Raw genomic sequence first — 14,585 nt, 5'->3', positions numbered from 1 at the left:
TCTTATACAATAGCTGTCTGAACTCAACAGAAAGAGGTTTAGAGTTTTCTCCAGAACTCCTTAGCTGTGAAAGAGTTAATCTATAAACATATGGTTGGTATTAGGTTTTGGAAATCTAGGTCCAAATCCCTGCCACTTTTGATATTCACTGGATGGCCTTGGGAAAAATTCCTATCTTTCAGCCTGGTTTACCTTGCTTGATAAGATTGAGAGCTTATATCCTGAGAATCATGTTGGTCTTTGGCAGCCCAATGCAGGTGGATGGGGATAGCGCTGCTGAAGTGCCGTGCACCACCTTGAGAGGGCTTTCTGCAGGGAAGGAAAGGGAGGAAAACATTGCCAGAAAGCCCACCATTGAGCTCAACAGACCTACACCACCCAAATGTCCGAGGCCAGGGGTACCATGTTCTTGGCCCTAAACCTCAGGTGAAAGCTGACTTAAGTTTTGCTCCACACCGAGGACCACCCCTGGAACACCCCCAGCCATTCCAGTGCAATGTCCTGCACTGATGGGGCTGGGACATGGAAGTCACTTCTGGGGTCGGCGCTTTTGTATGGAGGAGCATTCCATATGTGAGCCTCTATCTGCAGTTTGAATGGAGCATCCCACGTGAAGCTTATCTTTCTTTTTAATAGCCCAGAGTACAGTTGTTGTTTTGGGACTCTTTGTAGAGGGGTTGTGGTGCTTTTTTGTTGCTTCTGTTGTTTTCTTGAAGTTACTGTAATAAAGTGTGTATTTAGTATTAATAGTGGTTATCATCCAAGGGAAAAACCCTGGTAGACCAGATGCAGCCTGTGAACACCTAGGTTCAAGGAGAAATGCATTCCTGGGAAAATGATATTGTTTTTAGGGAATGTGGTGTTTTTCTGTTTAACAATTTGTGCGTGTCTTCTGTGATTTAGTGTGGGCTTTTATATATATGGTGCTGTAGTTTAAAATGCAGGTCTGTAGAGAAAGAAAAAGAAAAGAGGGGGTTGGATGTGTGATTGAAGTGTATTATGATTGGATGATAAGTGCACCCAGGAAGCAGAGTTGACAGTGTTTGTGTGTGAGGTATAAGAGGAGCTGAGTGGGTAAAAAGGTTGAGTAAGATTCTGTGAAGTGTGGGAGAAATCTGTGTTCTTCATGGAAGTTATTCGCTTAAGTGGCAAGTGAGGACAATAAATAGTTGTGGCTATGTCAGTATTGGGAACTTTACGGAAAGATGAAGAACTGGATCTGTTTGTAATCATAACTCATATGAACCACATTGAAACTGTTATACTGTTTTATTTTTAAATAAACTCTATGTTTAGGAGAAAAGCTGTTTAACTTAAAGGATCCCCTTTTACCACAGAGCCACCCCCACCCCAAATCCTGAGCATTCTGTCATTCTGTGAAATTTAATTAAGCCATCCTGCTCTGGATTTTTTTTCCAAATAAGAAGGTGAGAGCCTTTGATGGCAGCAAAAATAAGTAGGAAATGCGGAGGAAAGCAAAAGGGCAGCATAATACCCGTTGTTTTAGAATGTTACAGAGGGGGGCTATTACAGGTGTAACATATACCGAGTATCAGAAAGAAGAAAAAAGTTACAGGGAGTGTAAAAAGAATGTGATGATATTGATCAACATCAAAAGCTACAGTTTACTGTTAATACGTGTTTGTGCCAGTGTTATCATCACAAGGCAAAAGTTTTGCTTTGATAGTACAAACAGCACTGGCAGTGAGAATGTACTTCTCCTAATAAAGATAAGCTGTATTGGTTTGAAACTGTTCCCCAGTTGGAATGTAGAATTTTTATATAAAAGTCTTTGTTCTTTTTAGTAGGGATGGTTATTTAGTAGTTAGTAAAAAGCACTTTTGATAAATCCTTTTGATAGAAAAATTGTAGAGTGATTTTATATCAGCATAATAAGAGCCAAGTTTTAAGAGTGATATTTTAATTTCATTAGGATTTTTCAGTTTACCATTAAAAATATTTTAACAATACATCCACTTTTTGGTAATAAGTTTATTGTTTGTTTATGAAATATTTATGTGATAATTTATTTTCCAATTTGCCTTGTTGGACACTGAGAAGAGCCATTTATTCCATTCTCTGTCCTTAAACAATAGGCAGTTGAAAATCTTATGTATGATTGTTTGGGCTGTATAAATCAATAAAAGCTGGTTAAATGACATATTTTGGAGGAGGAGCTGTTGTTTGGATTTATATCCCACCTTTCTCTCTTGTAAGGAGACTAAAGGTGGCTTACAAACTCCTTCCCCTTCCTCTCCCTGCAACAGGCACCTTGTGAGGTAGGTGGGGCTGAGAGAGTTCCAAAGAACTGTGACTAGCCCAAGGTCACCCAGCAGGAACGTAGGAGTGTGGAAACACATCTGGTTCACCAGATGAGCCTCTGCCACTCAGTAGGAGGAGTGGAGAATCAAACCTGGTTGTCCAGATTAGAATCCACCTGCTCTTAACCACTATACCACACTGGCTCTCAAAAAACTGTTGTGATTTATCTCTGTATTCTCTGAGCTCAAACTGAGAAAAATTGTATCATTTTCTTTATTTTTAGAATCTTCCGAAAAACTACATTTTCTTCAGGAAGACCATAATATTTTATGTGGATACAGAGCATTTTGAATGAATTCTTCATAAAACCTAAAATCCACAATGATTGTTTATGGTGTTCTATGTTTAACAGTCTGTTCAGAAACTTAACCAGTATGAATCTTAATTATGTTAATACTTTAATAGTCATCTACATGTTGGCTTCTTGCTGAGTTGATACAGGTTTAAACTAAAATTTGTAGAGAGGCAATCATAAGTAAAAATTCCACCTAGATTTGCACTCAAACGGCAGATGAAGTGTGCGATATTTACCCAGCAACACACCCCTGTTAGAATTAGTGATTGGCGGACTCCTCCAGTTCAAGTAAGAATGTTCAAAATTTGCTTATAAATGCTGACATAGGTTAAACCCTGCCTATCTGGCTGCTTCAGTTGGTGGAGCCCCCATCCTCTCTTTCCTTTCCTGTTCCTTGGTGCCTTGCGCACTGCTACAGAACGATTCCAGGCACACAAGATGTGTAGTTTCCAAGGTAGCTTACCAGGACCACCAAGAGGGAGGGGACTGGGGGACATAATTCCAGGGGTTCAAGTTAACTGGAGGGCCTCTAAAACCAGTAGCATGTTGTATTCATTGAAAGCATTTAATTTTTTTAGTTTCTAATGCAGTTTTGCACTAGGAGTGCAGAGAAGGCAGAGCACAATAAACATCAGTAGCTCTGACTCTGCTGGCCTGACTTTTCTGCTAATTTTGCTATGAGGCTGAGGGAAAACCCTTACTTCTTAGATTCTTCTAAACCAGGGGTAGGGAACCTGCGGCTCTCCAGAATAAACTAGGGAACTAGCAATCTCTATCAATAGCCTCTACTTCAGCATGGCCAATTGGCCATGCTGACAGAGGCTGATGGGAATTGTAGTTTCTGAACAACTGGAGAGCCGCAGGTTCCCTACCCCTGTTCTAAACCCATCAGCCCTACCAGCACTGGTGCAAGGCCAGGACAAGATACAGGCCAGATGCAGCCTCCTAATGAGGTCATTATCTCCAGCAGTCCATAGTATTTTCTTCCTTTCTTTTCACCCAGCTCCGTAGTTTTCTCTGTACAGCCAGATATTGCAAAAGCCAGCCCTGTTGGGGTGTTATAGCAATTTTTAAAACCCTTTGTTATCTTTTCCTTCATTCCTCTTTTTCTACAGTTTCCTCCTCGTTTATTTTGTTCTCTTCCTTTCATGATCTGCCTTCATTCTTCTTGGCCTGCTTCCGATTCCCCCAACCCTTATTTTTCTACCTTGGTCTCAGCTTTTCACCACTCCTGGCTGGCAGTTTAGAACATATTTACTACTAGTATGCCAGCAAACCTTTGTTAATATTATGAACAGAAAAGGGGAGTTAATATTTCCCCATAATATTTCAAAAAGACACTCCTCCCAGGCTGCCAGGCAGCCACTTAGTGCCAGGGAAGGAAGAAGCAGGATATCAGAAAGCCTGGCTCCTTATAAGTAAATGGGGGAGGGGGTAGGGGAAGGAAGGGCCATCACTCCTTTAAATGGGAGATTAATCCACTGGCAAGAGAGGAAACAGGCTGGAGTGCGCTTTGTCAAGGCACATTCCAGCCAGGAGAGAAAGGATCTAGGTGCATGAAACCCTTCCTCAAGCCTTTCTGAGGCTGGATATGGCTCCCCATAAAAAGGAGTCACAACAACAGAGGAGCAGGTGACCAGTCTCAGGGGGCAATTTCAAATACAGTCTTTAAGTGCAGATTATATTTACTATTTCCTGAGTGGAAAAATTATAGCCATATCAGGTTGGTATAAAGTACATGTAGCCATCGTTCAGCCAATTCTCCAGAGTTCCACTGAGAGTTGAATTATGCTAAACCTAAGAGAAGTTCCCATATTATTGTAGTTCAAAGGATTGATGTGTACGTCACTCTAGCGGCAAAAATTAAAATACCAGAAGTAATTTACTCTGTCAATTAGCCATCTTCGATAAGCATTTTAAAGATTCTCAGTATGTTGATACCATTCTTAATATCTTTCTTATTGGAGCATGCACTGTTTAATAATCTTACTTGGAAACAAATTAATATCCTTTCTGTTGCCTGAGTTTGCATCTCTTCTATTAACCCCCCCCCCCCCCAACACACACACACACACACACAACTGTTGAGACCTGGGCTGTTTCCTCATGGCGGCAGAAACACAGCTCCAGCGGCATGAATTGTGCCAATCGAGGTTCGGAGGCCGTTCTCACGCTATCGTGTGAGCGGCCCCAACTTGCTCTCCTGCCAGAGAGGCGGCTCTGGGTCAGCCCCCTCCACTGACCTTCCTGTCCATTATCTCTCTGGAGGGCTGCAGGGACCCATCTACGCTGCAGTCCTCCAGAACGACGCTGGACAGGAAGGTCAGTGGAGGCGACGGGAAAAGCGATGGCATCCGCATGCCGGCAAGAAGACACCGCTTTGCAAAAACCTTGCTAGTTGAGCGAGGTTTAAAGCGGCGCCTTCATGCCGCTCCGGTGTGGCCAGGATGGGGCTGCTGCATCTGTATGAACAGCACCCTAGGGACGGCGTTTTTTCCGTCCCTAGGCACTGTTATTTGGCCGTGCGGAAACAGCCCTGGAGTATGGCTGCTCACCACAATCATCCCTCCTGCTATTATACTGACATGAGATACCTGGCTATATCTGAACTAGAGAAAGTGTAATGCTAATGCCTTTCCCTCATAAAAGAACCTCTTTTGTGGTTAATATTGCAGTTCAAAGCAGAATTATTCCAGTATAAGCCTATTAAGTTCACAAACATATTCCTAAGGAAATAAGGAAAAATAATACATTTGCAGCTCAGTACTACCTATGTATACTTGAGAGGTAAAATCCACAGATTTCTGCGGAGTCCACTCAGAAGCAAGTAAGCAGGTCTTTTGGATTTCTCTAAATAAAATCAAGTAAATAAATAACCGTGCATCAGATTGCCGCCCTGGAGTCCCTTGTGTTACCAAATTCACATGTTAGTTCCTAACAATGTCCACCAGACTGCACTCTGTTTCCATAGTAGTTAGTTATTATGGATAAACTATTAATTGTTTTTCTGGGACAAATACTGGCCACTTATTTATTTTTCAGGAAACAAAGTATCATTTGGGGAATGAGTCCGCATTAGTTTTTCAGAGCTATTAATTTTATAAATAAATGACGATGAAAGGAAATGAACCCAACTACCTGTACTATGTTATATAATAAGTGCACATTATTTGTCACTGTTATATAATTAAGGAACACTTGTACATTCATATGTCACGTTCCCTGTTTTATAAGTCTTTATGTAGAGGTGATGGGAAACCCCCTTCTTCACGTATAAGATCTTGGAGCAACATATGACAGAGTTAGGTTGGTAATTAATACCTCTCATTTCCTTCTATCACACCCCTGACTCTGTCATAACTTTCACTAGACAAGATGGGCTGTGACAGTGTAGGTCACTTCCCCTGAGGAAATTATAATGGCTTCCTCTCCCTTCCTTTTCCTTTATTCCACCCAAGACAAATGCAGAGGGAATTGAACTTCTAAGAAAGGCAGTTTTGTCTACTTCTGAATAACAAAATCACATCCTGATTCAAAAGTTTGAATTTAGTCTAGTTTTAATAAATGTGCTTCTGGACAGAGTTTATTTTGTTTGGTAATTCAGAAATTTAAAATCTGTGCACCATGATTTATGTCTCTGTGAAATACAAATGAATTTGCAGGGATTGGGTTGGAACCAGACTGTGTTGGACATTTCTGCTGATTTCCACTTTCCACTTTGCAGGCCCTCAGGGTCTTGTGGTACCTCAGGGTCTCCTATCCCTCAGAGTAGCATTTTTTGGAGATCAGTGGGCTGCAAAGGAAGGGGGCAGGCAGAACAGTTCCATTATGCTGATAGAAACTTTAATCTACATGCTGCCCACTTCTATTTTCTATATTTTAAAAGTAAATGCCCTAAGTGATGAAGCACTATGGAAAAGTGTGAACACAGGTGAAAAGGAGTAAATCTAGTAACCCTGATTTTTTAATCTGTGATACCTTATGAAAAAACAAACTATGGTAATTAAATTATTGGCTGGCAAAAAGGCCGTAATAAATATCTATCTATCTATGGTAATTAAATTAGTTTTATTTGAGAGGGTATATGGATTGTTAAATTAACTCTTATTTTAAAAGTTAGTTTTGCATCTCACATAGTGGTGAACAGCATTAGCGAGTTCTTCACATTATTGGCATGGTATGACTACTGTTTGAGTCATTGAGATGATTAAGGATGTGACTTGAGTAACTTTTGAAGAGAATTAACATGCATTGTCGAAGGCTTTCACTGCCGGATTCAACTGGTTCTGGTGGGTTTTCCGGGCTGTGTGGCCGTGGTCTGGTGGATCTTGTTCCTAACATTTCGCCTGCATCTGTGGCTGGCATCTTCAGAGGTGTATCACATAGGGAAGTGTGTAACAGACTTCCCTCTGTGGTCCACCTCTGAAGATGTGAGCCACAGATGTAGGCAAAACGTTAAAAACAAGATCCACCAGACCACGTCCACACAACCCGAAAAACCCACCAGAATCAGAATTAGCATGGTTTTTAAGCCGGTGTTAGAGTTGATTGTGGGTATGTTTTGTCTGTGTTTATATAAATCAATGTAACCTTATTAACTGATAAATATGAGGCTCTGCTTTTTACTACTAAATGTGAAGGCTTGCTCTTGTACAGGCAGAAGTAGACTCAACCCATAGCCATTTTCACTGAGTCTGTGATGTCTGTAGTTTCAGGAACCCATGAAGGTGATGTTCTGTGGATTGCCATGGCAGGTACACATCAAATATGGGCACTCATGTTGGAGAGTGGAAAGCTATCCAAAGGAAGGTAACTAGAACATTGGACTTATCAACAGGACCCCATGTCAGCAATTGATAAGTAGAATGCATTTTCCTCTTAGGTGTAATTTCTAGTTATATCTTTCTGCATTCTCATTTCAACATATGCTGTTAACTTTCCCAGAACTCTTCAGCGACAAACCGAAACTATTTTGGTTTATTTGTACCACTGAAATTCTGTTTCCACCAAAACAAGTATAGTTTTTGGTTGGAAAAAACAAACAAACCCTTTTTTGCTTTGTGTAACTTGAAAGTCAGGAAGAAGAAAGGAAAGAAATAAATGTCATCTGATATTCTTAGTGGAGCATAGAAATATCTTAGTACTGAGCAGTTTTGATGACACTTAAAGGAGACATTTCTTCTATGGATTCCAGTCATTGTCTTATAAATGAACTCCTAAAATATAATTTTGTATAATTTTGTATTTTATTTTGGAATATGCATCAAAAATTTTAATTATGGTTCTGTTGCAGTAGTTTCCAGTCCTTGTTGTTGGTTTTTCGTTTAATGTGGTCTATTTTCTCCTCAGTGACTTGAAGAAAGGAACCTGCCTCCGCTTTGCTGGGAGTGGCAATGAAGAGAACCGAAACAACGCTTACCCACATAAAGCAGGTTTTGCCCAGCCTTCAGGTCTCTCCCTTGCTGCTGAGGAGCCTTGGAACTGTCTTTTTGTAGCAGACAGCGAGAGTAGTACTGTGCGAACCATCTCGATGAAAGATGGAGCTGTGAAGCATCTTGTAGGAGGAGAGAGAGACCCAATGGTAATAATTGGGGGGTGGGGGAGGTTGCTGTTTTTCCCTCCAGTCCTATTCAAGCTTAATTTAGCAAGTAGGATCTTGGTATGGTTCTTTAATATGACTAGTCATATCTTAAATGTATTGAAGGAAGATCTCTTAGCATTTGAAAATACAGCTTTTGTAAGAAAATTCTGCTTACCCATGCTGCCTTTCAGAAGTCTTACAGTTGCTGTGTATATGTTGAATGGAGATGGTCAGAAAATTCCAAGATAGCATGTAGTTGTGACTTTTCCAAGGCTACAGGAGGAATTTTCTTGTCCATCTTCCCTCTCCCCCACCACAAATGTAGAGGCAGAACTAGCAGAGTTGGTTAACGCAGTAACTAGGAAGAACTCAATTTGTTGCAGAATAACAAGACAGTTCTTCCTTGTAATGATTTTTACCACTATAAGTTGCCTCAAATGTCTTTTAAACTGCATGACAATAGATAAATGAAAATTAAGTACGGTCATAGACAGTCACCCTGAACAGCTGAAAGAAGAATTATTTTCAGAATTTTGTGGAGGGGGAAATATGTGACTTAAGAAAATATAGTGATTCAGATGCTGAAAGACCATGTATATTTCTTCAAGGATTCAACTTTAGATTGATAAAGAGATTTTTACTTGGCACATCATGTTCTTCTAAGTGTTTGAGTTGGTGTTGTGAATTTTTCTTAGAAAGAGATTTTCCAGTGAGTTATGTAGTTATCATTACTAGGCATGGAACTAAGAAATACTCCATATATTCCACCAAATAACAATCACTTGACAACATTTTGCATCTGGTTTGGATCTATGTTGGTAGCTCTGAAAAGAAATATTCCTATACTTTGCCCTTTTTGTAATAGGAACTAGTGGTGTGAACATTCATGTTCCAGAAGGATTGTATGCAACAGCCCACTAATTAATTATTTTTTCCCTTGAAAAAAGAATTTATTTGCCTTTGGTGATGTTGATGGAGCTGGAATAAATGCAAAGCTTCAGCATCCCCTAGGAGTAGCCTGGGACAGGAGACGAAACCTCCTTTATATTGCAGACTCCTATAATCATAAGGTAAGCCTCCATAATTAATTATTCCAAGCAATATGAGTTTCATATAATTATCACTTCTAGGAAGTCTTGTGCCAAGTATTCAATTGTTTAAAAACTGTATTTGTCAGAGTTAACAAATGAATGTATTTTGGAAATTCTTACAGGTGCTTTATATTTTCTTCGCAATTTGTAAGTTGTTCGTGAAAGACAGATGAAAGATGCTAGTAGAGTGTGAATAGAACATCTAAGGAGAAGGGTCCCCAGTAGGGTTGCCAAATTTGGTTGGGGAATTCCTAGAGATTTGTGGGGGGAGCCTGGGGAGGGGAAGGACCTGAGTGGAGCATAATATCAGAAATTAGTACCTTCTAAAGCAGCCTTTTTATCCACGGGATTTCCTCCATAATTCAGAGAGACATTGTAATTCCAAGAGGCCAAGGATCCATACCCCATCTGTAGGTTGGCAGTCCTAGTCTCCAAGACTATCTCAAAATAGAAACCTCAAGGATTTGGTCTGTGGTGTCAGAAAGCAGTAAATATGGAGATGAAAATATAATGGGTAGTTGGTTATTTCTCTAAATGCCAAGAAATGTTGAACATTTTATGTGAATAGGCCTGGTAGGTCAAATCAGATGTGGTGTATGATACAGCATGTTTGATAAATATTCACTTAGACACTTTTGGGTATTTTTTTTTCAAGACCAAAACTGCTACTTTTTTCTTGCCCTTCTTTTGCATAAATCTCAGTAAAATCACTTGAAATCCTTTAATAAGGGTTCAAGAAATTTTCCTAAGTCCATGTGCATACTGAGTGGTTGTTCAAAACTCTTTCACAATTCTAGTAAATGACATTTGAATGTCCTTCTGCTGTCGACCCAGAATGCCTTTCTAATGTATTGTAATGGAATGTAGCAGAAAGGGAGGACGGTTAGATATTTGTATAAACATACAGACACTTTCAGTGAAGATTTAGGGCATGCTCAGGCATGTTTACATTTCAGTCCAACTACAGTAGTCTTTCCCAATTGTGGTTCTTTGTTTCTACCTGCACCCCCTGAATGAATAGCTGGCATTCCCTTATATAAGGGAAAGTAAAGTTGTGCACTTAGTGACAGAGTTGAGGTGACATGTCAGCTGTCTGCTGAAAGTTAACAAATTCTGCTCTTCTACCAAGGTCTTTCCAGATTTCAGCTTGGGAACCATTGAGAACAGAACCTGTTACATATCTCCATCACTCTGTATAGCCATTCCCTTGATTCCTTTTCTGTTGACCATGCCAGAGTGTGGAGAAAAGAGGCCAGTCATACAGGGAAGGTGAAAATTGAAGCTAATCTTACCTTCTGAAGTAGACGTCTGAATGTAACAGACATGCACATCAGTAAATGCAAGTCTGCACCTCCTGATGTGTATCCATCAAACAAGAAATGTATCCATCAAACAAGTAAACACTGAAAATATAGTAGGTGAAACTGCATTGTGATTAACAGAATGTCATACTTTGACTGGAGAGACCTGTGTCCAAATTCCTGCTCAGTCTCAAAAGTCTGATTGGATGGCCTAGTCCTATGTTCTCGGTATGATCTGTTTCATGGAGATATTGTAAGAGTAAAGGTGGGAACCACATGTTCCATCTTATACTTTTTAGAGGTGCAGTAGAATTAAAACTGTGATAAGTAAAACAAAACATCATTGTATTAACATTATGGCTATGGTCACCATACAGCAGTTAATCTTATTTTCTCAAATGACTATCTCATGACTCCACTTGTGTGCACTGAGTTATCATCAACCAGTTTAATAATTTGTGCACCTTTAATTATAGCTTTAATTTTATTAGTGATAAAATGCTTTGTTTCCGACCTCCTGGTTGTGCAGTCCTTGAGGATCCATCATCTTAATGGTGGGTCAAGTTTGAATCTTAAGCTAAGAGTTCAAACTTGCTAGTTCCTTCTAAAACTGTCACTGACTCTTACGATGAAGTAGAATTATTCTCTCATGATTTACAAAGTGTGCTTCTTTTATTTTTTCTTCAGATTAAATTTGTAGATCCTAAAATGAAGAATTGTGCTACCCTGGCAGGGACAGGAGAAGCAGGCAATGTCACTGGTTCCAATCTCACTTCAACTTTTAATGAACCTGGAGGCCTGTGTGTTGAAGACAAAGGGTGTTTGCTGTATGTTGCAGACACAAACAATCATCAAATTAAAGTGCTAGATTTAGAAACGCAAATCGTTTCCCTGGTAAGTCACCATTATAAAACTTTATATGGCTGTTTATACTCAGAATAAATTATTTGAGCTGTGTCTTCTTTCATCATCACTGTCTGAGTGGCATGGAACATAGCTGATGTATGTGTTCCTTGCAGTAAATGCATTCCTATGATGTTTTATAATGGTCTGGCAAACAGAACAGCGTTTGTGTTGAGGATATCCTGTTAAGCTTAAAATAAATGTTCCCTCTGTTTGAGAGGCTGGGAAGGATACTAAGTGCAATTACAACCAGCAGAGTTACTCAGAAACTTTAGAATTTGCTTTGGAAACTTTAGAATTTGTGCCCACTTGGTATATTTACTACATGACCTTGATCCCACCCCATAGTAAGTCTGAGGTTAAGGATTGTACTAATTGTAGAATTCAGAGAGAGCCTACTCTGGATGGAGTTCTGTTCCCTGTGAAGGGGTAAGTGTTCAGCTTTGGGATACTGTTAGATCCATATCTTCCGCTGGATACTCAGATTGCATCTTCAGTGTGTAGTGCCTTTTCCGACCTTTCCCTGGTTTGCTGTTTCTGATGGTTTCTCAAGAAGTATGCTCGAGCCCCAGTGATCCGTGATGTGGTCACTGGCAGGATTAATTACTATAATGTAGTAATTGCTCTTGAAGAAGCTCTAAAATTTCATGGGCAGCCCAATCCAGGAGTGAATCAGGAGCTGGTGCCAGCAGAAATGCCCTTTCTGCCAGCGCAAGAGAAAAGTGAACCAGTGGAGGGGCAAGGCTTTGCAGTGCCTGACCTGGAAGCGTCCTCCCTTGCCCAGGCTTGTTGAAGCAAAAGGCTGCTCCGGCATGACTGGAGGAGTTCCATGAATGGAGGCCAACCTCAGTCAGCCTCCGGACCCCGATCAGTCCCCATGCACCGGCGGAGCTGCTAGCAGAGATATGCCATGATTTTCGTGGAGTTTCTCTATTCTGTGCTATGGAGGATTTTTGTCCTTCTTTTAAAAAAAATATTTTTGACCTTCCTGCACTGCTCCCTGTCCCTGCCCACCAGCTCTGTCCCCATCTGCCAGCTCTGGATTGGGCTGCTAGTCCAATGTGCAATGGCATGGTTGCTTGCTGAAGCAGATTATAGGCAACATATTACTCCAATATTGGGCAGTCATCAGTGACTGTCTTTTCACTTCCAGTCGCAATTCAAGGTGCTTTTTTAACCTATCAATATTTTTTATCTATAACTAACCATATCAAGCAAATTCTAACGTTTTAAAGAACTACCTGCCTCCATGCAGTCCTGCTAGATCAGTGGTGGCGAACCTTTGGCACTCCAGATGTTATGGACTACAACTCCCATCAGCCCCTGCCAGCATGGGAATCTCGGCTAATGCTGGCAGGGGCTGATGAAATATGGATCCTGCTTAAGGTTACCACAGTAACTCTAAGCCATGTCCTCCCCAGGCTTCCACCCCACATCTCCAGGAATTTTCCAACCTGGATTTGGCAACTCCAGTGGGACAGAGGGAAGAAACCTATTAAAACAATTGTCTGCTGAGCAGTTCTGCAGCATAGTAAATAGGGACGAAGTAAAGCTTGATCAGGCTTTGTAAGAAGTCAAAAAGCCAATTGTGCTGTACTACACTTTCAGGAAGAAATATGGTGATAAAAAAAACCCTTCCAAACAGTCACATTAGGTTGACAAACAGATGACTGGCTCATTGAAAAATCTGCTGTTTGCATCAGGATGTGAGCCAAGGTGATTCAAGCATTCTTAATTTTCATGGAATTGAATCTTCTGGAGTTGAAAGTTTATTTTTAAAACAGATAATCAGCAATAAAACCTAGAACCATACTTTTAAAAAGAATATTTTTCAAATGTTCTCAGGCCAATTTTCTTTTGCCACATAGACCATATAGTTTGCACTAGTATATTCAACTGATGATATACATTCTTGGCATGCTAGATTAAGAAACACATTCTAGATTTTATATGCATAGCTGGAATTTGCAGTCAAAGAACAGAGCTTACTCTGACTCTCAGATAGCTCATTAACAACATATTTTATTCTACGTCAGCAAGCAAGATATTCTTTCTTTAAAGCATTCAGGGGACCATGAACATGAACCAAACTGTGTCCTAGATAATGCCCCAAGATTAGGCAATGTTTTGAAATAGAGTTTAACGTAAGTCTCCCATCCTCTGAGGGGTAAGATATCATTAGTTTTACAAACAGAAAAGAAGATCATGCATTTCCCAGAGCAAAAAAGTTCCCCCTTTTAGTCTATCAAGTCAAAAATCTAGCAACATCGCAGTATATCTTGTTTACTTTAGTTGCATATCTCAGGCTATTGAAGAAATCAATTTACTCTCTACAAAAGGTTATTATTCATGTCCAGACTACCATGATAATAGAGGTGAACCAGTGGCTGCACTGATGCTGGCAGGACCAGTTTGAATTCTCGGATTACTGGCTAGGTATTCTGGAATATGTCCTATTAGCACGGAATGGACTTCACCTATCAAGGTTGGGAAGGGATGTGTTTTGCAGAAATTTGGAGAAACTCATCAGAAGGGCTTTAAACTGACAGCACAAAAGTAAGGAGACAATCAACATAGGGGTTTCAATAAAGGGGAGCAAACAGCAGAGGCCCACTTGGGATGGCCAGGTCAACTGGAGTGGAAGGTGGAGGGCTTCAGGTGCTTATGTACCAATACACAAAGTTTAGGCAATAAAAAGGAAGTGCTTGCACTTCTAATGCAAGACAGATTTTGTAAGCATTAAAAATACTAGATGGAATGGTTCCCAGACTGGAATGTAGTAGTGGATGGATATGAGTTATTTGTCACTATTCCAACTAGGCAGAATCATGGTAGGGGATCCAAGAAAGTGAACCAATGTGGATGAAAAGAGAACTCCATGATTAGATAAGAATTCAAGAAATGAGAGATGAGGACATACCTCTAAAGAAAAGTACTGGAGGGCTGCTAGGCACTGTAGGTCAGCAACCAGAGAAACCAAAGCTCAGAGTGAACTGAGTCTGGCCAGGGAAGGTAACTACAACAGGAAAAGCTTCTTTGGATATGTGAGGAGCAAATGCAAGAAAGACAATAAGCACACTGTTGGGTGAAAA

General features: G+C 40.3%; 1 protein-coding gene across 2 annotated transcripts in view; it reads left to right on the top strand.

The window, feature by feature from the left end:
• Nucleotides 1-11,886, top strand: part of NHLRC2 (NHL repeat containing 2) — a 41,741-nt gene extending 29,855 nt beyond the window's left edge. The window contains exons 7-10 of one of the 2 annotated variants that reach the window (XM_048505254.1): nucleotides 7,327-7,426; nucleotides 7,967-8,198; nucleotides 9,146-9,268; nucleotides 11,278-11,886. In XM_048505254.1, the coding sequence (XP_048361211.1) occupies nucleotides 7,327-7,426; nucleotides 7,967-8,198; nucleotides 9,146-9,268; nucleotides 11,278-11,532 (710 nt within the window). In that variant the 3' untranslated portion in view covers nucleotides 11,533-11,886. The remainder of the gene's footprint in view (nucleotides 1-7,326; nucleotides 7,427-7,966; nucleotides 8,199-9,145; nucleotides 9,269-11,277) is intronic. The other variant, XM_048505255.1, reaches the window with a different exon arrangement.
• Nucleotides 11,887-14,585: the final 2,699 nt, after the last annotated feature.

This window comes from Sphaerodactylus townsendi, linkage group LG08 (genome assembly GCF_021028975.2).
Source record: "Sphaerodactylus townsendi isolate TG3544 linkage group LG08, MPM_Stown_v2.3, whole genome shotgun sequence".
NCBI classification, from domain to species: Eukaryota; Metazoa; Chordata; class Lepidosauria; order Squamata; family Sphaerodactylidae; genus Sphaerodactylus; species Sphaerodactylus townsendi.
Note: the sequence above shows the minus strand (reverse complement) of the source record. Positions and strands in the feature narration are given on the sequence as shown.